Raw genomic sequence first — 24763 nt, 5'->3', positions numbered from 1 at the left:
TTTGACACAGCTTTTATTACTGTGTAGACTGTTTTTTTCTTTCAGTTTTTGTAGCATATTCTGATGAATATAATATGAACAATATTTAAAATTTTAGTGTACTGAGCATATTTTCATGTTTTATTCTGAGATATTTTTCTCCCTTCCTTCTTTCTTTCTTTTCTTTTCTTTTTTTTTTTTTTGTAGCTTAATTGTTCATGACTGTCAAAGAATTCGTTTGTCATTTTGAGCCAAAGGATTATTCAGAGTTGCATAAGAGTGAATAAAGGAGCTGTATACAAAGTGGTTGTTATCATTCTAGTGACAGTTAATAAATTATTATGCTGTGAATTTTTCTTCCTTGAGACTTGATAAAAAGTTAGCTTCTCCCTTCCCGTCCTGCCCCCCAATATTAGCTTCATATATATATATATATATATATATTTATATATATATATATAATATATATATGGCAAGATAAACAAGAGTACTGGAATTTATATATTTATATAAATTTCAAGAATATATATATTAGAGTGGATTTTTATTATTAAATTGTTATTTTCATATTTTTAAAACTACTGATGTTGAGTGACTGAGTGGTAAGTACCATGAGTTAAGAATTTCTTAGTACTAAAACATTAAAAATACTGTTTGAGGCCATTTCATGTGAAATAAAAAGATTAAATTAGATTCACTTGTAATATTCAGCTCCAATAAATGTGAGACTGATTTAAATGAATAAGAATCAGATAAGAACATGGTTTCTAACTTTAGTGGTATAATTTAATCTCTTTAGTAGATATTGTGTTAGTCTGTTTATTATTATTTTTATTTCTTCTTGAGTCATTTTTGGTGATTTGTGTCTTTCAAGGAATCTTCAGTTTAATCAAGGATATTTAATTTATTGCTTAAAATATTACCTTTTTATTTTTACTGTTTTTAGGATCTGTAGGATCTGCTTTCATTTCTGATATTGGTAATTTATATATTCTCTCTTGTTTTTTGTTTTATCAGCCTAGCTAGAGGTCTGTTAATTTTACTGATTTTATTCCCCCACAGAGAAACAGATTTTGGGTTCATTGATTTCCCTATTGTTTTCCTGTTTTATCTTCTGTTGATTCCTTTTGCTTTCTTTTTTATTTCCTTTTTTTTTTCTGCTTTGGATTTAACTTGTTTTTCTAGTTTCTTCATATGAAGATTATATCACTGATTTTTTAAAAACTTTTTTTCCTAATATCTTTTAATTTTTAAGGTTATAACTTTCCCTCTAACTTCTCAGAGTTGTTAAAAGAAAACTCTGTTTCCTTTACTACTATTCATACCACTTCATTTCTGACACCAGATGGGTGCGTGTTTTTCCTATAGCAATTAATTCTCCAATTGGACACCAATTGGATGGCCTACAATACAATTATGACACTAACTACCTGGAGTAGGCACAGACCCCACAGGTTAAGGGCTCAGTTCCACAAGACTGTGCCCCTCCTCCTTACTTCAGACACCAGTTACAGGTCCAGGTTGTCACCTGTGTTTCTGACCAACCAGCTATAACTTGGAGGTTCCCACAACCTCCTCCTCAGGTTTGATAATTTGCTAGAATGACTCACAGACTCAGGAAAACAGTTTACTTAGTAGATTACCAGTTTATTATAAAAGGATACAGCTCTACAACAGCCAGCTAGAAGAGATGCACAGGGCAAGGTATGAGGGAAGGTGTATGGAGTTTCCATGCCCTTTACAGGCTCGCCACCCTCTCAGTACCTCCATGTGTTCGCCAACCCAGAAGTTCTCTGAACACCTAAGTTAGGGTTTTTTATGGATGCTTCATTCTGTAGGCACAATTGAGTAAATCATTGGCTATTAGTGATTAACTCAAGTACCAACTCCTTTCCCTTCCCTGGAGGTTGGGGGAGTGGGGCTGAAAGTTCCAGCCTTCTATCATGTGATTGATTCCTTTAGCATCCATCTCCCCCCCCCCCGCCCCGCCCCGGCCCCCCCATACCCTCAGGGGCTTTCCAAAAGTCACCTCTAACAAAATTCAAGTGTGGTTTAAAGAAACTCATTAGGAATAACAAAAGATGCTCCTTTTACCTTTATTGCTCTGGAACTATTTCAGAAATGGGATAAAAACCAAATACTACAACAAAAGATGTTTCTTTCACCTTTATTGCTATGGCACTGTTTCAGGAGCCAGGATGAATACCAAAATATATATTTCTTATTATATCACAGTATCACAGTTGTCATGATGAATAAATATGAATTCATGTAAGGCCCTTTAGGACAGTAATTGTCACCTGGTACATGTTCAGTAAATGTTAGCTATTATTGTTTTTATTAATGTTAATTAATACTTGTTTGTCTTCTATCTAGTTTCTATTCTTTTTGGGCAGAATCCTTTGTTTCTTAAGCCTAGAATAAATGAACCAATAAATGAATAACTAACTCTGGTAGCAAGGTCAGGATTTTGGAGTGTGGTAAGGCAGAGGAGGGCATTTTAGTCAGAGACAAGAGTTGAGTCAGGTCATAGAACTCTGATGTAACATGATACGTTCAAGATCTGTAGGAAATTAGATATTGCCGAAGCATCAGTGGGCATGGTGGGTAATTATTCCGAATAGGTAGGTCATTACCATGCTTAGTCCTTTATCCTCAGGTTGGGAGAATTTTAAGCTGTGAATGACACTGTGTTTATAATTGGGAAAGGTCACTCTGACCGTAGTGAAAAAGATATATTGCTATTGGAGGCAAATAAATAAGAAGTAAGAAGGCTATTGTGGCCAAGATGAGAAATGATGGCGTGAAGAAAGGCCGTGGCAGTGGGGATAGTAGAAAAGATGAATTTGAGAGGCCTTAGGGAAGTAAGAATCAAGATCTGGTGTTTGATGTGACGTGAGGTTGAGGGAAAACAAGGGGTCTAGGATTACTTTCAGGTGACTGGCTGGTTGTTGATCCTTTTGATTGAGATGTTACGGAGTCCAAGCTTTCTCTGCTCGCTGCAGTGAATCGGGGACGAGGTATTGAGGCAAGGAATACGACTTTATTCAGAAAGCCGGCAGATGGAGAAGATGCCAGGCTAGTGTCTCTGATAAACCATCTTATCGGGGTTTGGATGCCAGCTTCTTTTATAGCACAGAGAGGGGGAGGAGATGAGTAAGTAAAGTCAAAAGGCCATAAGTTTTGCAAATACCCTGTGGAATGGCCAGCCTCCCTGAGGGGATGTGTTAATTTCTTCTTCTTTCTTGAGACATCCACAGGTGGGTGGGGTGAGGTTGTCTCCCTTTGAACTGAACAGAGGCACTTTAGTTTAACATTCAGGCAGAGGGGCAGGGTTCCCTGAGGCAGGCCATTATGTATGATTATAATAACAAAAGCAACAAAAAGCAAAGGTTAAAGTCAAAGAAACCTATCTAACCTGGAGTCCCATTTAGCTTTTCCCTGTTACAGAAATAGACTTTCAAGGAGAAATGTTTCGAGACTCATGAGGAAAGCTAGCGGAGTTTTAGATATGCTGAATTTCTCATTTCTGTGGAACTTTTAGGTTTAGTAAGCAGTTGGATATTTGTATCCTAAGCTTGGGAAATAAAGATTTTAAAAGTGGTTAAAGCTTGAGAATTGTGACTAGGAGTAGGTGGCCAAGTGTTGAGTGGGGAGACATTGAAGATTGGTATAGGAAGAGGATTGAGCCAAGTGAATGTAGAAGGATAAGCACAGATCTAGGGGTAAGATCACAAGAGCACGAGGCCAGGAATGGCGAGGGAGGAAATTGTTTCCTGCAGGAGAGAATGCCTTAAGCATCAGGTACTTCAGGAAGGTTAGCTAAGGATTTGATTGGTAAATAAGAGACAAAGATCTTAGACTGTAAAACTTGGACAATTTCAGAGGAGTAGTGGGGCGGAAGTTAGACTGCAGTTGATTGAGGCTTGAATGGGAGACAAAATGTCATAATTCACCTCTGCAACTGGGAACAAAAGAGAAGCTGGGTACAAATCCAAAGTATTAGGGTACACTTTATTTTATATACAACTTTTATATACAAAGTTAGAATTTTAGAAAATTCAATCTCTCCTTCTATTTTTCCTGGGTTTGGAAGTCAAACCCTCTGCTAGTGATTTGGCTGAATGAATACCCATCAAAATATGGAGTCAAGTGCTGAAAACCTTTTGTTGCCAACATTTAGAGGAATGGCATAGCAGATATTTTGAAAGTGAACTAATTTCTTTCTTCAGAAATAGTATAGTTAAGAAAGTATGTACAAACTGGCAACTAGTAGATAAAAAAGTTCTGGAGGTCTAATGCACAGCTTAGTGATTGTAGTCAGCAGTCTAGTGTGCCCTTTTTCCACGGGTTTCTCAAGGGTTGATTCAGTCAACCATTAATCAGTCTGTGGATCAGTCCATGGATCAGTTCCTGGTTGGTTGAATCTGTGGATGCAGAACCTGCAGATACATAGGGCCAACTGTACTATGTCACTTTATATAAGGGACACAAGCATCCATAGATTTTTGTGTCCATGGAGGAGTCCTGAATCCAATCTTTCCATAGATACCAAGGAATGACGGTACTGTATTATAAATTTTAAAGTTGCTAATAGACTAGATCATAATTGTTCTCACCACAAAAAAGAAATGATAATGACGTGACATGATAGCTAATGCTACAGTGGTAATCGTATTGCAGTATATAAATGTATCAACACGTTGTATACTTTACACGTGTTACTTTAACATTATACAATGTTATATGTCAGTTATATCTCAATAAAAAAGAAATTATGCATCACTTGATATTTTCTTTTTTAAAAAAATTTATTAATTCATGGGAGGACTTTCAAAACAGCTGAAAGCAAAATTAGAATTTTGGAAGGTTCTGCTCCTTCAAATTTTATGTGCTTATTATTATTCTGTCATTTCAAAGTGATTTTTAAAATGACAGTTTTGAAGTACCCCAAAATGAATTCATATTGAAGATACTCATAACTTTAAACTATAGTGACATCACCTGTTGCTACACTAATAAATTGCCTAAGAAGTAATTTGATGAATTATTATTTCTTCCTTTTCCTATTACTGAAAATAAATGCTGTGAGTCCCATCATAAGATGTTTATTGGCAGGATTCTTTGATAGGAAAGTTATAACCTTTGTAGTAGTGTTTTTGTTTTGTTTTATAATTTTTAAAATCATAGAATAATTTTATATTCTTCTGGTTGTATTTTGCCTAAAGAACGATAAGACATTTAGGTGTTACTGCTTACTTTCAGATTTGCTTTGTATTGTACTATAGGGTGTATCTTACTATGAGACTACATCAAAGGAAATAAAATTGAATAAAGCAGTATTTCATACTGGGTACTGAAATGAGAATAGGTCAGTTATTATAGGCCTTCATTGAAAACTTGAGGAGTTATTAGTTGATTGAAAAGGATTTATTGTGAAAAATTAGTATTTAAAGATTTGAAATTGTAAGCCAGAAAGGAGAGAATCCTTATGTACATAAACTCTTTTGCAATGCATTTAAAAAGTAATATGCAGTTGTTAAGAAAAGCAAGATGGCAAGCACAGTGACTTTGGATCCTTTCATTAAGTATTAGCTTTCCTTTCCCTTGTCTTTCATTTGTGGAGTTTAAGAAATTACACGTTACTACATTACCAAGGCCACATTACCAAGTGGCCTATTAGTGAGGAATAAATGATCCTCGTTATCTAAAGACTTTTAGTGTGTTGAAGATTTAATAAATAAAACAAAAGGCTTATCACCTGGAGAAAAATATGACAAGGAAGAGCTACTTGGGTATGATGGGGAAGTAGCAACCTAATTGATATTTAATAATGAAATTTTGCTTATTTCATAGTCAGATATACTTACTTTAGGTCCAGATAATATTCTTGTACTTAAGACTATGGTGTTACTCTTAAAATACTACTTGTTTGAAATTTTGAAATGAAATTATTTTCTATGGACAGAGGTACCTGCTTTTGTTCACAGTAATGGTGTGCAACATTTTTAGCTGTGTTGTTCTTCATAAAAGTATTTTCTACTTTTTGCTTGTGCCAAAATGTAGTAAAAATTGATAACAGCAGTTATGTTAGGCATAAAAGAGTAGAAGCATATGGAGATGGGAGCTTGGAAAATGCAGCACTTAACTTCATTGAACTCAGTGATCTTTTATTTTATAAATTAGGCATTTATGAATACTATAGAGTTTCAAGAAAAATAGGAGCAGATTTAGCTGCTTAGATGAAGTTAGTGTAAAATAGAGTTCATTTGTCAAGGGGGTCAGCTGAGTCAGCAGCATTGAAAACATGTAGGGGGTGGTTCTTGAATTCTTGCTTAATTTGGGGATGTGTGATAAACTACAAAGAACAATTTGAGGCAATTATAGAGAAAAAACAGTGTTATGAAAAAAGAAATGCTTATATAATATTCATTTTAAAGATACTCTTAAGAAATGTTGTTTACATTAGATTAGTTTAGGAAATCCAGAACATTTTGAGGCCAGCACAACATGTTTTAGTGTAGATTGACATTTCTTCAGATACAAAGCACATGTTGTAGAATTAGTAGGGTTTAAATAATTTAAATAATTTCTATTAGCATATCTGATTATCATGATGAACAAATTTTCTGAAAAAAATGTGTTGCTGCTTATTATGGAGATTTTTAAACTCTAATAATAATAACAAATTAAGTTATGTTTAGTTATTGGAGCATCTGACCTAAAAAGACATAGTGAAATTTACATTTGATTGAGAAGGACTCACCTATTCCAGTGTAGATACATAGTGTATGTGGGTTAATAGTATTCCTGATTTTTTTTTCATGTCTAAAATTCTATGCCATTTGAATTAGTGAATTATAAAAAGTTTTTAGCACAAATAATTCCATGACTGTTGTAGTCAAGTTAATTCAAAGTTAATTTATAATATCTATTGTAGTGGCACAGCAAAGATAAGATATTTAAAATACAACCTTATCCCCAAAGGAACTTTGTGTCACCTCCTATTAATAAGGAAATATATAAAAATTACCATTTTACTAGGAGGGCTATGATAAATACTAGGTGAAAATAATGTACAGAATGCTCTGGGGTTTAGAAAAAGGAGGGACAATAGTAGTAGAATGACACAAAGTTATGGTTAAAAGGAGTTCCTTTGAGGGTATATGTGAGTCGTTTTCTGTGATCACAGCAGAGAGGGAATATTGTAGGGGTGGAAAAAATTTCCCTTCTTCCCTTTTAGATTCTTTGGCTTGTCTAATATTTAAATAAATATAAGACAGATTAATAGGAAAATTTAATTATGTACATATGGGAGCACCATAAAGATATGAAAACACAAAAGGTTGCTGGTAATTGAAACTTACATACCATCCTGAGCCAAAGAAAGGGGAGGGATCTATGGATACAAAGGAGAGGAAGGCCATTCACAGGAAGCCAGAGGAGATGTTTGGAAAACAAAGGTTGCCCTGCTGTACAGGTAAGTTTCTTAGGTAAGAAGCTATCTCTGGTAATAGCTCTCTTCCTTTGCTCTGTAAATTTAGGCAAGTGAGGGAGAGGTAAAAGAGCTTTCCTGAATCTGCTAGGTTTTGATTATCTTTAGCTCAAAATAGTAATCCTTATGCTTGTCACTGAACTCATGTTTGGCTGCCCGCCGGCTCGAAAGCCAAGCTCGAAAGCCAATACTCGTTTAGAAAGCAAAGGTTGCTTTATTCAGGAGGCCGGCAACCTGGGGAGAAGGCAGACTCATGTCCAAGAACCAACTCCTAAGATTCTGCTTGACCATGAAAGTTTTTTAAATGGAGAAAGGGGAAGTTAATCACATTTAATCATTTGGGGAGGGGATCAGAGTCTGTATTATCTTCCACTGTGTCCAGACTTTCTTCTGATTGATTGGTGGTGAGGTAACAGGGTGGTGTTCCAGGAATCTGGTGCTCTACCTGGGTGGGGGGCCATAGTTCCTGCTGAAGAACTCAAAGATATGTTGTTATGTATATTCCTTGAGGAGGAACCACGTCTCTGTCCCATGCTGCGCTGTTGTTTCTTGACTGTTCCTCATTTGTTTCTGCATTCCCACGCTTCCCTAATTAGTAACTGTTTGAGTCTTCCCTTTGGTACTCAGGGAAGATCTGGGAGGCTGAATGAATCTTATTTCCTACAAACAAGAAATGGGGAACACGGAAAGGATTTGTACCCTGGAGCAGCGGTCCCCAACCTTTTTGTCACCCAGGACTCGTTTCGTGGAAGACAGTTTTTCCCCGGACCGGGGTAGGGGTGGGGGGATGGTTCAGGTGGCAATGAAAACGATGGGGAGCGATGGGTAGCGGCAGAGGGAGCTTCGCTCACTCACCCATTGCTCACCTTCTGCTGTGCGGCCCGGCTCCTGACAGGCTGTGGACTAGTACGGGGATTGGAGACCCCTGCCCTAGAGGGCCCCACAGGGTCCTGCTTGGTTTCATGCTAATGTGGCATATTTTGGGGTGACAAATTCTGCTCCCCTGCAGTATATTTTAGCATGTAAGATACTGTCTGTGCTATCACTTTGTAGACTGTAAAGTGACACAAAAGGGTAACCCCAAATATTAATGATTTGATTCTGATAGTAGGCATGAGGCTAGTTCCCCATTCTGTCATTTGGTAGTTGTGTCCATGAGCTTCAGCTTCTTTATATGTAAAATGGAGGTAAACATAATACCTACCATGTAGCGTTGTTTGCTCATTTACTTATTAATTAAATCAACATTTATTAAGTGCCTGCTCTGACAGATTACTATTGTAGATGTTGGGGATATAGTGGTAAATGCTGCAGATGAAGTCCCTGCTTCATGAAGCTTACATTGTATGTATGGAGGATACATGGAGGGGACAGATGGGCAGGCAAACAAATGGCAAGATAGCAGATAGTAACAGAGTGCTATGATGACTTGGTGGATATTGGGTGGTCAAGGAAGGCCTCCGTAAGAAAGTGATATTTAAATGTCTAAGGTCTGAGTGACAAGAGGGGACTTAACCAAATGAAGATCTGGGAAAAAAGACCTTTCAAGGGATGAGCTTGGGTTGTTGCCAGGATTGAATGCTTGCTATCCTTATTGTTATTAACATAATTATTTGCCCAGAGAGATTTCTAGAAGAGCACTAGAATAGGATGTGGAAGCCACTTTTGCTTCTTAGTTATTCTTCGTATTGTACCACAGGTTAGACTATCTCATGCCTCAAAGTGTTATATCATTTAACAGCAAAAAACAGTACCAGAAGTAACACTTCCATAGCACTTACTATGTGCTGAGCACTGTTCCAAGTACTTTACCTGTTTTTTGGGTTTTTTTTTTTGCATCTGCTAGGAATAAAATTTACCTTCAGAAAAGAGAAGTCTCATGAAACAGGCGAGAAGGGTGTTAGGGTGGAAGAAATTTTCCTCTACTCTTTTAGGTTCTTCTGGCTGGCCTAAGAATTACATTGATATGAGATAGATTAACAGGAGAAAATCAAACAGAAGTTTAGTAACATGTATACATGGTAGAGACCCAGGAAAACTGAGTAATTCTCCAAAATGGCTGAAGCTCTTCCTTCAATACCATCTTCAGTTGAAGACAAAAGAGGATGTTGGGGGTAGTGTTTTGGAACTTCAGAGGGAAAAAAGGCAGTTCACATGGAGATGGAAAAGAAAATATTTGGTAAATAGATGTTTGCTGGGCCATGCAGAGACATTGGGACACAGAATGGACTGTGATCTCTAGGCCCTGCTGAGTTTCCCCCATCACACCTAGCCCATATCCTTTGCAGACATCTCTTATTGCAGCTCTATTCCAGGAACAAGCCCTCTATCTAAATTTAGGCAGTTAGGGGGAAGGCCAAAGATTTTTCCTGAGTCTTTTTGGCCTTGATTTGTTCCATCTCTAAATAATTTGCATGCCAAAGAGACATTTTGGGGTGACAAATTTTGCTCCCCTACAAGGGGAAGTTATAGAGAAATGAGAGGCAGAGTTGTAATGTCCAAGAGACCTAAAGTAAGACTGGAGGTCAAGTGTTAAGGGGGAAGAAAAGCTCCTCTCTTGACAAGTCTGTTCTCCAAAGCCTATCATCCTGTTTTGTGTTTTCAGTCAAGAGATAGTTTAGAGGAAGGAGCCTTGTCTGAAGAAAAGGGTAGGTTTTAGGGAATGACAAAAGGTCATCACAGTCTTATCTGCTCTCAGAAGCTCCTGTGGCTTGGCCCTTAATAGCGGAAAGTGAGCCACCTCTTCTTTCCTCTCTAGGAGAGCATGAGCCAGGCTGGAAGTAGAAGTAGCTGCCCTTTCTTAGATCTTTTTCCTAGCACAGGCCTCATTTAGGCTTTTTATGGGCTCTGGACTAAATATAGGTTTAATGTTAAAATAACATTTTTTTTTTACCTTCCTCTCAAATCTCTTCTTTGCTTTCAGGTGCCTTAACATTCCTTTCAGTTGGAGGCAAAGTCTTTTATCAGTTATTAGAGTTAAAAAGCATTAAAGGAAAATTCCCTTTTGAAGATGCATGTTGATTTGAACCTATTTAAATCAAAGTATAATCAGTTGGGATGGATAAATTGGGAATTTGGGATTAGCAGATACACACTACTGTATAAATTAGATAAAAACAAGGACCTACTGTATAGCACAGGGAACTATATTCAATATCTTGTAATAACGTATAATGGAAAGAAATCTGGAAAAGAATACACACACACACACACACACACACACACACACACACACGCATATAAAACTGAATCACTTTGCTGTATACCTGAAACATTGTAAATCAACTATACTTCAATTGAAAAATAAAAAAGTATAATCAGTAAATTACCAAGAGTAACTATGTGAGTTGAAGGATGTTACTGTGGTAGTTATTTTGCAATATATATTGATATAGTGTATCAGGTCATTATGCTGTACACCTTAAACTTGGTGCATTTTTTCTAAATTGTCCAATTAATATGCATAGGGCCATTTGCAGTATTTATTTATTATCCATTTGATGTCATGGGGTCTGTAGTGATATCCACTCTTTTGTTCCTGGTATTGGTAATTTGTATCTTCTTTCTTTTTTGCTTTGGGAATTTAGCTAGAGGTTTATCAATTCATTGGTCTTTGTAAAGAACTACGTTTTGGTTTCATTGATTTTTTAATTTTTTCTGTCCTCGGTTTTATTGATTTGTGCTGTTATCTTTATTTTCTCACTTCTGTTAGTTTTAGATTATTTTGTGCTTCTTCTCCTAGTTTCTTAAGGTGGAAGTTTAGGTTATTGATTTTTGGATGTCTCACTTGAAATACTTATAAGCATTTATAGCTCTAAATCTCCCTATGTACACTGTTTAGATGTATCCCACTAATTTTGATTTATTGTATTTTCATTTTTGTTCAGTTCAAAATATTTTCTAATTTGAGCCTTCCTCTTTGGCTTAGATCCATGGAGTACTTAGAAGTGTGTTATTTTATTCCCGAGTATTTGGGGATTTTTCAGATGTATTTCTGTTGTTGATTTCCAGTTTACTTGTATCACGGTCATTAAACATATTATTTCACGTTTAAAAATTTTCTAAAGTTTGTTTTATAATCCAGGAAATGGTTTGTTTTGGTGAATGTTCCATTTGCATTTGAAAAGAATGTGTACTCTGCTGTTATTCGGTGGAGTGGTATATAAATATCAGATCCTGCTGTTGATGGTGTTCAGTTCTTCTATAACATTGCTGAATTTTTGTAAACTTCTTTTCATTACTGTGAGAAGAATGTTGACGTCTCCAATTATAAATGTGAATTGGTCCCTCTCCTTTCATTTCTTTGAATTTTTTGCTTCATATATTTGAAAGCCTGTTGTTAGGTGCATACACTTACAAGATTCTTATGTGTTCTTGTTGAATTGATCCTTTCAACATGGTGCAGTGTCCTTCTTTATACGCAGTGATTTTGATCTTGCTTGGTAGTCTGCTTTGTCTTTTATTAATATAGTCTCTTCAGCTTTCTTTTGATTAGTGTTTTTGTATGTCTTCTAAGCTCATTTTACCTTCAACTTGCCTATGTCACTACATTTAAAGTGGGTTTTTTTGTAGACAGAAAATAGTTGTCTTTTTTTAAACATAATATGAGAATTTTGTTTTTTAATTGTTTAGGCAGTTTATATTTAACATAAATATTGATATGTTTAAATTTAAGTTTACTATTTTATTATTTGTTTCCTACTTGTTTCTTATTTTACATTTCTTTATTTCTCCTTTGCTGTCATCTTTTGGATTATTTGAACAGTTAGTATTTCACTTTTATTATATTTCTTTATATAATTATTTTAATGGTTACTCTAGGGATTGAGGTCTTTGTTTCTTAAATATAGCAGAAATGCAATAAAAATTTGGTTGGTTTAAACCTAACCATTTAACTTTCCACGGCTGTCTTCTTCTTCTTTTTTTTTCTATGTTTAATGTAGTAGACAGTTTTACATTTTATTATTTGCTAAATGATTTGAAAATGCACCCGAAATTTGATTAATGGTTCAAAAGTAGTTCTTGAAAACAGTGAATAAAGTAGTTTTATTTTTATAATTTAAATGGATTACATTACAGGTAGATATTAGAGATATTATATCTCTATCTATGCCTATATTCTTTTTTTTTTATTTTTAGAATTTTATTTATTTATTTTTATACAGCAGGTTCTCATTAGTTATCCATTTTATACATATTAGTTTACACATGTCAATCCCAATCTCCCAATTAATCCCACCACCACCCCCACCCCTCCACCCCCGCCACTTTCCCACCTTGGTTTCCATACCTTTGTTCTCTACATCTGTGTCTCTATTTCTGCCCTGCAGACTGGTTCATCTGTACCATTTTTCTAGATTCCACATATATGCATTAATATATGATATTTGTTTTTCTCTTTCTGACTTACTTCACTCTGTATGACAGTCTCTAGATCCATCCATGTCTCTACAAATGACCCAATTTCATTCCGTTTTATGGCTGAGTAATATTCCATTGTATATATGTACCTCATCTTCTTTATCCATTCGTCTATCGATGGGCATTTAGGTTGCTTCCATGACCTGGCTAATGTAAATAGTGCTGCAGTGAACATTGGGGTGCCTGTGTCTTTTTGAATTATGGTTTTCTCTGGATATATGCCCAGTAGTGGGATTGCTGGGTCGTATGGTAGTTCTATTTTTAGTTTTTTAAGGAACCTCCATACTGTTCTCCATAGTGACTGTATCAATCAATTTACATTCCCACCAACAGTGCAAGAGAGTTCCCTTTTCTCCACACCCTCTCCAGCATTTGTTGTTTGTAGATTTTCTGATGATGCCCATTCTAACTGGTGTGAGGTGATACCTCATTGTAGTCTTGATTTGCATTTCTCTAATAATTAGTGATGTTGAGCAGCTTTTCATGAGCTTCTTGTCCATCTGTATGTCTTCTTTGAAGAAATGTCTATTTAGGTCTTCTGCCCATTTTTGGATTGGGTTGTTTGTTTTTTTTAACATTGAGCTGCATGAGCTGTTTATATATTTTGGAGATTAATCCATTTATTCTTTCCATTACTCTAGGAGGTGGATCAAAAATGATCTTGCTGTGATTTACATCAAAGAATGTTCTTCCTATGTTTTCCTCTAAGAGTTTTATAATGTCCGGTCTTACATTTAGGTCTCTAATCCATTTTGAGTTTACTTTTGAGTATGGTGTTAGGGAGTGTTCTAATTTCATTCTTTCACATGTAGCTGTCCAGTTTTCCCAGCACTACTTATTGAAGAGGCTGTCTTTTCTCCATTGTATATCCTGGCCTCCTTTGTCATAGATTAGTTGACCATAGGTGCGTGGGTTTATCTCTGGGCTTTCTATCCTGTTCCATTGGTCTATATTTCTGTTTTTGTGCTAGTACCATATTGTCTTGATTACTGTAGCTTTGTAGTATAGTCTGAAGTCAGGGAGTCTGATTCCTGCCGCTCCTTTTTTTTCCCTCAAGACTGCTTTGACTGTTCAGGCTCTTTTGTGTCTTCATACAAATTTTAAGGTTTTTTGTTCTAGTTCTGTAAAAAATGCCATTGGTAACTTGATAGGGATTGCACTGAATCTGTAGATTGCTTTGGGTAGTGTAGTCATTTTCACAATATTGATTCTTCCAATCCAAGAACATGGTGTATCTCTCCATCTCTTTGTATCATCTTTAATTTCTTTCATCAGTGTCTTATAGTTTTCTGCACACAGGTCTTTTGTCTCCCTAGGTAGGTTTATTCCTAGGTATTTTATTCTTTTTGTTGCAGTGGTAAATGGGAGTGTTTCCTTAATTTCTCTTCTAGATTTTTCATCATTAGTGTATAGGAATCGAAGAGATTTCTGTGCATTAATTTTGTATCCTGCAACTTTACCAAATTCATTGATTAGCTTTAATAGCTTTCTGGTAACATCTTTAGGATTCTTTATGTAGAGTATTATGTCACCTGCAAACAGTGATAGTTTTACTTCTTCTTTTCCAATTTTTATTCCTTTTATTTCTTTTTCTTCTCTGATTGCTGTGGCTAGGACTTCCAAAACTATGTTGAATAATAGTGGCGAGAGTGGACATCCTTGTCTTGCTCCTGATCTTAGAGGAAATGCTTTCAGTTTTTCACCATGGAGAATGATGTTTGCTGTGGGTTTGTCGTACGTGGCCTTTATTATGTTGAAGTAGGTTCCCTCTATGCCTACTTTCTGGAGAGTTTTTATCATAAATCGGTGTTGAATTTTGTCAAGAGCTTTTTCTGCATCTGTTGAGATGATCATATGGTTTTTCTTCTTCAATTTGTTAATATGGTGTATCACATTGATTGATTTGCGTGTATTGAAGAATCCTTGCATCCCTGGGATGAATCCCACTTGATCATGGTATATGATCCTTTTAATGTGTTGTTGGATTCTGTTTGCTAGTATTTTGTGGAGGATTTTTGCATCTATATTCATGAGTGATATTGGTCTGTAATTTTCTTTTTTTGTAGTATCTTTGTCTGGTTTTGGTATCAGGGTAATGGTGACCTCATAGAATGAGTTTGGGAGTGTTCCTTTCTTTGCAATTGTTTGGAAGAGTTTGAGAAGGGTGGGTATTAGCTCTTCGCTAAATGTTTGATAGAATTCACCTGTGAAGCCATCTGGTCCTGTTCTTTTGTTTGTTGGAAGATTTTTAATCACAATTTCAATTTCATTACTTATGATTGGTCTGTTCATATTTTCTATTTCTTCCTGGTTCAGTCTTGGAAGCTTATACCTTTCTAAGAATTTGTCCATTTCTTCCAGGTTGTCCATTTTATTGGCATAGAGTTTCTTGTAGTAATCTCTTAGGATGTTTGTATTTCTGCGCTGTCTGTTGTAACTTCTCCTTTATCATTTCTAATTTTATTGATTTGAGTCCTCTCCCTCTTTTTCTTGATGAGTCTAGCTAATGGTTTATCAATTTTGTTTATCTTCTCAAAGAACCAGCTTTTAATTTTATTGATCTTTGCTATTGTTTTCTTAGTTTCTATTTCATTTATTTCTGCTCTGTTCTTTATGATTTTTTTCCTTCTACTAACTTTGGGTTTTGTTTGTTCCTCTTTCTCTAGTTCCTTTATGTGTAAAGTTAGATTTATATTATTCATATTTTGTTTTCTTTAGAGTCTAGTATGGTGGTACAAACATTGCAATAATAATAATATTAGTATAAATTTGTTCCAGCACTTTGGTTTATGTCCAAAGTATTGTTATATTTAATCTTCTTAATAATTTTAAGGTGGTTTATTTCCATTTTATTGTTATAGATACTGTGACTCAGAAAAGTTAAGTATTTTGTCCAAGAGCACACTCTTATTAGTAGTGAAATTTGAGTTCAGACTCAGATCTATTTGACTCTAAAATTCATGTTTTACCATTAGTCTAGTCATTCATTCCCCTCATTTGTTGAGTACCTTCTATGTGTCAGGTACCATATTATTTCTGATTGAAAGTCAACATAGGGACAGTCTGAGGTCTGGCTCGGCGGGGAGGTTCGGTGGCGGGACCAGCCGGGAAAATGCCCATGGTGGTGATGGCGGAAAGTTCCTTTAGTTTCAGAAAGTTGCTGGATCAGTGCGAGAACCAGGAGCTCGAGGCTCCAGGAGGAATTGCTACACCCCCAGTGTATGGTCAGCTTCTAGCTTTATATCTGCCTTATAATGACATGAATAATGCAAGATATCTTTGGAAAAGAATACCACCTGCTATAAAATCTGCAAATTCTGAACTTGGGGGAATTTGGTCGGTAGGACAAAGAATCTGGCAGAGAGATTTCCCTGGGATCTATACCACCATCAGCGTCTCAGACCATGGGGTCTGAGACAGTCCAGCCAATCATGGAGGCACTTAGAGATGCCACCCGGAGGCGAGCCTTCTCCCTGGTCTCTCAGGCATATACCTCCATTATTGCCGACGATTTCGCAGCCTTTGTTGGACTTCCCGTGGAAGAGGCTGTGAAAGGTATCCTAGAACAAGGATACCTTGTCAAGGCCGACTCCACCACAAGGATGGTCATGCCCAGAAAGCCAGTTGCAGGGGCCCTGGTTGTTTCCTTTAACAGGTTTATTCCCTTTTCAGAGCCTGCCCCCATTCCACCCATCCCCAATGAACAGCAGTTAGCCAGACTCACTGATTATGTGGCTTTCCTCGAAAACTGACTTATCATTCTGAGTTCAAGATCCACCTTCAGCATCCTGAATACTGACAGAAAAATGTAAAATTTTTATTTTCAATTTTATTGGATGGATTAAGAACCTCAGCATTCCTTACTGAGTATGTGATAAAATACGTATATAATATAAAATATATTATATATATTTTGTCCTTAAACATGCTGAATGGTTGTTGAAACAATTCTCATTTTGTAATATTTGACAGTTTGGATGGAGCCCGTCAGTATTAGGCAGTCAGTTTATATTTCCTAGTGACTCGTGAAATACAGCTCTCCTGCTTCATGTAGAACAGTGGTTGTCAGCTGTTTTCTTCTGCCCCAGCACACAGCACACTCCCATCTCTACCACAGGTTGATAGTTACAGTGATACGTCTGGGGTTTGAGGAGGACTGTCCCCAGGGGCAGGATCTGAAGTGCCGGGGACTCTAATTCACCCCCTTTGGAGAATATGCTCTTTTTCTCTCCCCTCCTGAGAATCACAAATATAAAATGCTGAGATAGAGCTGAGGAACAAAGGCCATCTCCCTAGTAAACCAGCTTGTTAACTTTAGATTTTTTTCTGAGAGTGTGAGTACATCCATTGCTGGCAGTGGAGGGCTTGCCATGAAAATGCGACTTGTTAAAGACATTCATGAGAAGTATTAAGTTGTAATATTTCCTTTCAGAAGAAGGGAAACGTAAGTGTGGAATGCATTGTTTGGGAAAGAAGCGATTAAGTGATACACTTTGTACGACTGTCCTGCAGCCTCTTGGCTGCTTATATTTGGCCCTTGGGTCAAGTTCTGCCCTTTGGAGAAATACTGAACAAGTCTTTCATTTTTTGTGTGACAGCCCTCTGAATATTTGAAGTTGTTTATTGTATCTTCACGTTAAAACCACCCCCTAGTTCATTTATTCTGCATTTGTTCAATAAATATTTAATTGAATTTTTCAACTGTTTTTTCTAAGGTAGTTTCTAGAAGTTTCACTATCCTGTCTTCCTGTGGTTGTGTTCTAGTTTGTCATTGTCTCTTTTAAATTACAAATTTCTTAATTAAATAGAAATGACCTAAAAAAAAAAAAAAAGGAAGTCAACATAATCCTTGCGCATATAATGCTTCCTCTCTTCTGGATGAGATAGCCATTAAACAAATAAATATAATAATAAGAATTATGTGTAGTTATATTGTAGTAAGTGCAGTAAAGGAGAAGGACAGGGTTTGCTGGGAATCAAAAACATGGAAACTTCATTTAGCTTCTTTGTAAAGTGACATTTGGAGGTAAGGATCCAGGATTGGTGGGAGTTAGCAAAGAGTAGGAGGAAAAGCTGTATTGGCAGAAAGAAAAGGATGTCCCAAGACCTTGAGTGGGGAAAGAATTTAAAGTTCCCAGAGCTGAAACAAGGCCAGAGTGGCTGAAATGTAGTAACAGTCTTTGGGTGTGAGATGAGGCTTGAGAGAGAGGCAAGGTCCAATTTATTTAGGGCTTTGTAGGCCGTGCTAGGTTGGTTAATTGGCTGTTGCCTTAATTTTTCCTCCTTAACCAATGGCCATTTAGAATATAAACCATTTATAAGGTGATAAGTGTCTACTTCCATGAATTAGCTGATGGATATAGCTGGTATCTCTTTACCTCAGAGCAAGGTAGTCAGTCCTGAGAATCCAGCATCACTTGCTTATCTGTCTGCCCTGGAATCTGTGCTGTCTCAGGTTTTTCTGATAAAAGAAATTGAGTTTTCTCAAAATGGTTAGTAGGTTTCATTCTGTTGGTTAAAATAATACTAAAAGAACGATACATTTAGAATACTATGTGAAGAACAATATACTTTAAAATTCTTTCTCAACTTCAGACATGCTGTAGATCAAACATGACATGCTGCTCTTCATTTTAGCTCTTTTTAAGGACCACTGAAATACACTATCTTTCAATGTTTTCTTCAAATTCTCTTTTTTTAAAAAAAATATTTGTTTATTTGGCTGCGCTGGGTCTTAGTTGCAGCATGTGGGATCTAGTTCCCTAACCAGGGATTGAATCTGGGCCCCTTGCATTGGGAGCGTGGAGTCTTAACCACTGGACCACCAGGGAAGTCCCTCCTTCAAATTTCTAACGTTGGGACTTCCCTGGTGGCGCAGTGGTTGAGAGTCCGCCTGCCGATGCAGGGGACACGGGTTCGTGCCCCGGTCCGGGAAGATCTCACATGCTGCGGAGCGGCTGGGCCCGTGAGCCATGGCTGCTGAGCGTGCGCATCCGGAGCCTGTGCTCCGCAATGGGAGAGGCCACAACAGTGAGGCCCGCGTAACGCAAAAAAAAAAAAAAAAAAACAACCAAAAAATTTCTAATGTTGAAACATGTGTTTATATCTTTCTCAGTCTGAGGGAAAAGGCCATACCAATGCTGGAGATGCAATATATGAGGTGGTGAGTCTACAGCGAGAGTCTGAGAAGGAGGAACCAATCACTCCTACTAGTGGAGGGGGCCCATTGTCACCCCAGGAGGATGAAGCAGAAGAGGGTAAGAAGTGAAATTTATTCAGTTCCCTCTCTTTACATAGCTGCTTTACTTATAATCCTGAACGATGTGTGGGGTGTGTGTGTGTGTGTGTGTGTGTGCGTGTGTGCGTGCCTATGGGAGGGATAAAGCGAGGAGTGGTGATTCTCTGTAGTCTCTGCTACTCTTAGACTAGATTCTACTAGATGCAGAAGAGAATTTGGTCTATTTGGTTCCTCGGTTGAATACTCCCCAGTCCCACTTATACAACTATTTAAATTTGACAGCCTAACTTTGTTGTCTTGCTCCCTATTTTAAGTACTTCTGAAGTGTTTAATGAGAACTTTCAAATTCTCTCAAGTGTTTTTAGAATTTCAGTGATATTTCATGTCGTACTCCTCATTTGACATTATTCAGTTCTGACTTGTTTTTTGTTGTTGCCTTTTCACTTACCATTCACTTTTTGAAATACTAGCTGGTATCTTCTCTGTTTACTACTTGAATGCTGCTGCGAGATGCTAACCAACCTCACGAGAGTCACACTTCATTTGGCCCTTTGAAAAGGGCATTTTAGAATTCTCAGTCTTTCTCTATGAAACCATTCCTTTCTTTGATTGCCATAAAAATAAGTTATTTTTAGCTAATACTTGTTGAGTGCTTAGTGTGCTAGACATTATTCTGAGTGTTTCATTTAAAAAATTTATGAAGGTATAAATTACATACAATAGAATGTACATGTTTTAAGTGTATGGTTCATCAAATTTTGACAAGTGGATATACATCTGTATAACTACCGCAAGAATCATGATATAAAACATTTCCATTAACCACCCCTCCCTCCACCCTCCCCCCTGGCCAAATTTCCCTCATGCCCCTTTATAGTCCATCTTTTCCCCTCACTTGTGGTCTTTGTCAATCACTGATCTGTGTTCCGTCACCGTGTTTTGCCTTTTCTACAATTTCATATAAAATGAATCATATAGTACAGACTTCTGTATTGATATATAGCATCTTTCACATAGCGTAAAACTTTTGAGATTTATATATGTTGTATCAATAGGTGGTTCCTTTTTATTGTTAGTAGTAATCTGTTGTAAAGATATGCCACGATTTGTTTATCTGTCTATTCACCAGTTAATGGTGAATTTGTTTTTAGCTATTGGCTATTAGGAATAGAGCTGCTATGAACATTTGAGTATGAGTCTTTGGTGAATATGTGCTTTCATTTCTCTTGGGTAAACACCTAGGAGTGGAATGGCTATGTCTTACAGTAAGTGTATGTTGTTGATAACTTTGTAGGAAACAACTGAGCTGTTTTTCAAAGTAGCTGTGCCATTTTCCTTACTGATGAGTCAGTTGCTTTGTATCCTTATCAACATTCGGCATTGTCAGTTTTTAAAATTTTAGCCATTCTAGAGGGTGTATAATCATTTCTTGTGATATTAAGTTGAATTTCTCTAATGACTAATTCTGTCGTGCGTCTTTTTCTATGGTATTTGCCATCTGTTTATCTTCTTGGTCAAGACTCTATTCACATCTGTTGACCATTTTAAAATTGGGTTATTTGTCTCCTTGTTGATTTTTTTTTCCTTGTTGATTTTTAAGATTTCTTTATATACGTTGGCAAAGGTCCTTTATCAGATATGTTTTGCAAATATTTTCTCCCTCTCTGTAGTTTGCATTTTCATTTTCTGAACAATATCTTTTTTTATAACATCTTTATTGGAGTATAATTGCTTTACAATGATGTGTTAATTTCTGCTTTATAACAAAGTAAATCAGCTATACATATACATATATCCCCATATCCCCTCCCTCTTGTGCCTCCCACCCACCCTCCCGATCCCACCCCTCTAGGTGGTCACAAAGCATGGAGCTGATCTCCCTGTGCTGTGCGGCTGCTTCCCACTAGCTATCTATTTTACATTTGGTAGTATATATAAGTCCATGCCACTCTCTCACTTCGTCCCAGCTTACCCTTCCCCCTCCCTGTGTCCTCAAGTCCATTCTCTATGTCTGCATCTTTATTCCCGTCCTGCCCCTAGGTTCTTTTTTGGGGGGGGGGTTCCATATATATGTGTTAGCATATGATATTTGTTTTTCTCATTCTGACTTACTTCACGCTGTATGACAGACTCTAGGTCCATCCACCTCACTACTAGCAATCCCACTACTGGGCATATATCCTGAGAAAACCGTAACTCAAAAAGAGTCATGTACTGCAATGTTCAACTGCAACTCTATTTACAATAGCCAGGACATGGAAGCAATCTAAGTGTCCATCGACAGATGAATGGATAAAGAAGATGTGGCACATATATACAATGGAATATTACTCAGCCATAAAAAGAAATGAACACTGTCTTTTGAGAAACAAAAGTTTAATTTTTGTGAAGTCTAATTTGTCATTTTCGGGTTTTTTTTTGGCTGTGCCGTGCAGCTTGAGGGATCTTAGTTCCCTGACCTGGGATCGAACATGGGCCCCTGCAGTGGAAGCATGGAGTCCTAGCCACTGGACCGCCAGGGAATTCCCTGTCAGTTTTTTTCCTTAATGATTTGTCTGTGATCTATTTAAATTTTTACATGTGGTTGGAAGTAATTTTTTTTTTTTTTTACTTAAAAAACATTTATTATCTCATGGTTTCTGTGGGTCAGGAATTAGGCTTGTCTGGTCAATTCTGGCTAAGAGTTTCTTAGGAAGAGTCAGATATTATCTGGGGGACATAGTTATCTGAAGACTCCATTGGGTGGGGCTGAAAGCTTGGAGGAGCTTCCAAGGGGCTGATTCACATAGCTGCCAAAATGTTGCTGGCGGTTGGCAAGAAACTTCAGTTTCTCTCCACATAGGCCTCCCCATAGTTCTCGTTGGGTGTCCTTATGATATAATGGTTAGCTTTCCCCAGATGGCAATCCCCGAAACCAAGGTGGAAGTTGCAGTGCCTTTTATGTCCTAGCCTTGGAGTCACAGAACATTCACTTCCTTAGTATTCTAGTGATCACGGAGTTCAGCCCTTACTTCCATTGTGTGACTCCATTATATTTTATATGACTTCCGGGAACACTTTTGTCATCTCTGTCCCAGCCAACATGAAGAGGAAAAGACAGAGATCGCATGAAGGAGAATTTTGGGCCAGACGTGGAAGCTGTGCACATTCTTTTCTGCTAAACAAGAACCACAGGGGTGGTTGGGGAATATAATTGAGCTGTGTGCTCAGGAAGAAGAATAAATAGGTATGACAAGTATCTACCAGAAAGTTACTTGAACACAAGATTTCAGATAATGTCTTGCAAAAATGCCATTTCCTTTAGAAATGAAAAAATATATGGAGCTAGAATTGGGAAAGAAGAAAAATAATAGAATGACTCAGCCCTACTCAGTAAAAATATATTATACAATTTAGTACCACATAATTATGCCTTTTATTCTAATTTAGTAAATAAAAATTCCTCACTTCTATTTACTAACTTAAAAGAAGGATAACTAACTAAAATGGATTAAATATCTGCTTTGTGTATATAATGTATTTGATATTTAATAGACCTAGTTTCATATTTTACTCACATTAGTCCTGAGAAATGACTATTATCGTCTTTATATTACATGTGAGGAAGTAGACTAAAAAAATTTTAAGTAAATTATTCGAGGTCATAGGGCTAAAAAAGTATAATCTACAGAATTCAAACCTATGGCAGTCTTACCCTAAAGCGCATGAATTTTCATGACACACAAAATCAAAGTACAGGCATACCTTGGAGGTATTGTGGGTTCTGTTCCAGACCACTGCAATAAAGCAAATATCATAATAAAGTGAGCCACATGAATTTTTTGGTTTCCCAGTGCATATAAAAGTTATGTTTACACTACACTGTGGTCTATTAAGTGTGCAATAGCATTATAGCTAAAAACAGTATACATACCTTAATTAAAAAATACTTTTTTGCTAAAAAAATGCTAACCATCATCTGAGCCTTCAGCAAGTTGTAATCTTTTTTGCAATAGTAACATCAAATCATTGATCACAGATCACCATAACAAATGTAATAATATGAAAAAGTTTGAAATATTGTGAGAATTACCAAAATGTGACACAGAGACTTGAAGTGAGCAAATGCTATTGGAAAAATGCTGCCGATAGACTTGCTGGACCCAGGATTGCTACTAACCTTCAATTTGTAAAGTTCACAATGTGTGCCAGAGTAGTAAAGCAAAGAACAATAAAATGAGGCATGCCTATATTCTTCTTTAAATCACTGAATTGTAACTCCGCTTCTAATTGCTTAAAAGGTAGTATTTTTAGTATTCCCTTTACAGACAAGATATTGTAGATCTTACATTTTCTAGATCTTTTTTTTTTTTTTTTTTTTTTTTTTTTGCAGTATGCGGGCCTCTCACTGTTGTGCCCTCTCCCGTTGTGGAGCACAGGCTCCGGATGCGCAGGCTCAGTGGCCATGGCTTTAATCAGCAAAATATTTAGAAACATTCACTGCCAGGATCTTAAAATCATGTAGGAAGTATTGGATAGGCCATCATTTTCCAGTCTTGGCAGAGAGCTAAATTGGGCTCAAGCTTCATTTCTTTTTTTTTTTTAATAGATCTTTATTGGAGTATAATTGCTTCACAATACCGTGTTAGTTTCTGTTTCACAACAAAGCGAATCATCCATATGCATACACGTGTCCCCATACCCCCTCCCTCTTGAGCCTCCCCCTCCCACCCTCCCTCTCCCACCCCTCCAGGTGATCACAAAGCACCAAGCCCATCTCCCTGTGCTATGCTGTCAAGCTTCATTTCTGACATAGCCATTTTGACAAAGTTCTTTTGACACAGTTGTGTCAAAATGACTACCTCAAAATGTAAGGAATGAGGGGTAAAAGAGATTTGAGAATATTCCTGAGGTTAAAGCAGTGGGGCTTGTAACTTAATTGGATGTCATGGGCAGCAGAAGAGAAGGGAGGAGAAAGAAACATAAATTCAATCTAGGTTTGTAGCTGAGGTGCCTGGATGGTGTGGATGCCAACAAATGAGATAGGGAGCACCTGGGAAGAGTTGGTTTGGGGGTGGGGGTAAGATTCATTCAGTTTCAGACACTGATGAATTTGAACTCACTGTGGAACATTAAAGTGGAACTACTTTTCAGTTATTAGAAATAGTCTTAAATTGTGAGAGAAGTTTTACAACTGGAGATAAAGGTTTGAGAGTCATCAGTGTGAAGCAATGATAATGGCTGAAATTTCCTTGGGAGAAATGTGGGAGGGGGGGTTTAGAAGTAGAGTTTAAGAGATCCTTTAAGTGCAGCTAAAGGACTTAGCTGCAGAAAAATGATCAGAACAATATGAGGAGAGCTAAGACAATGTGTTAATAGACTAAGGAGTGGAGATTCAGAAGGAAAGAGTGATGTGCAGTATTGACAAATGGAACAAGAGTTTCAGTATGATAAGGACCAAAAATTGTTAATCGGATTTGGTAAATTTGAGAGATTACTGAACCCCTCTGAGGGTAATTTTAGTAAAGTTGGGAAGGAAGCCTTATTGTAGTGGATTGAGGATTGACTAGAGGTGAGGAAGGGGAGAAGTTTGAATAATGTTCAAATTATTCTTTCAAGAAGGTTGATGGAGAAGACGAGAAAAGAGATTG

The 24763-nt window shown here is 36.9% G+C and overlaps 1 protein-coding gene and 1 pseudogene across 7 annotated transcripts in view; both read left to right on the top strand.

Moving 5' to 3' along the window:
• RABGAP1L (RAB GTPase activating protein 1 like) overlaps window positions 1-24763 on the top strand; it is a 682857-nt gene that overhangs the window by 115045 nt on the left and 543049 nt on the right. For all 7 annotated transcript variants that reach the window (XM_073804143.1, XM_073804149.1, XM_073804154.1 and 4 more), the window contains one exon: window positions 19011-19152. In XM_073804143.1, coding sequence (XP_073660244.1) covers window positions 19011-19152 — 142 coding nt within the window. The remainder of the gene's footprint in view (window positions 1-19010; window positions 19153-24763) is intronic.
• On the top strand, window positions 15936-17233 carry LOC101321527 (COP9 signalosome complex subunit 8 pseudogene; annotated as a pseudogene).

The sequence above is a fragment of the Tursiops truncatus genome, chromosome 1, assembly GCF_011762595.2.
Source record: "Tursiops truncatus isolate mTurTru1 chromosome 1, mTurTru1.mat.Y, whole genome shotgun sequence".
In the NCBI taxonomy this organism is placed as follows: Eukaryota; Metazoa; Chordata; class Mammalia; order Artiodactyla; family Delphinidae; genus Tursiops; species Tursiops truncatus.
Note: the sequence above shows the minus strand (reverse complement) of the source record. Positions and strands in the feature narration are given on the sequence as shown.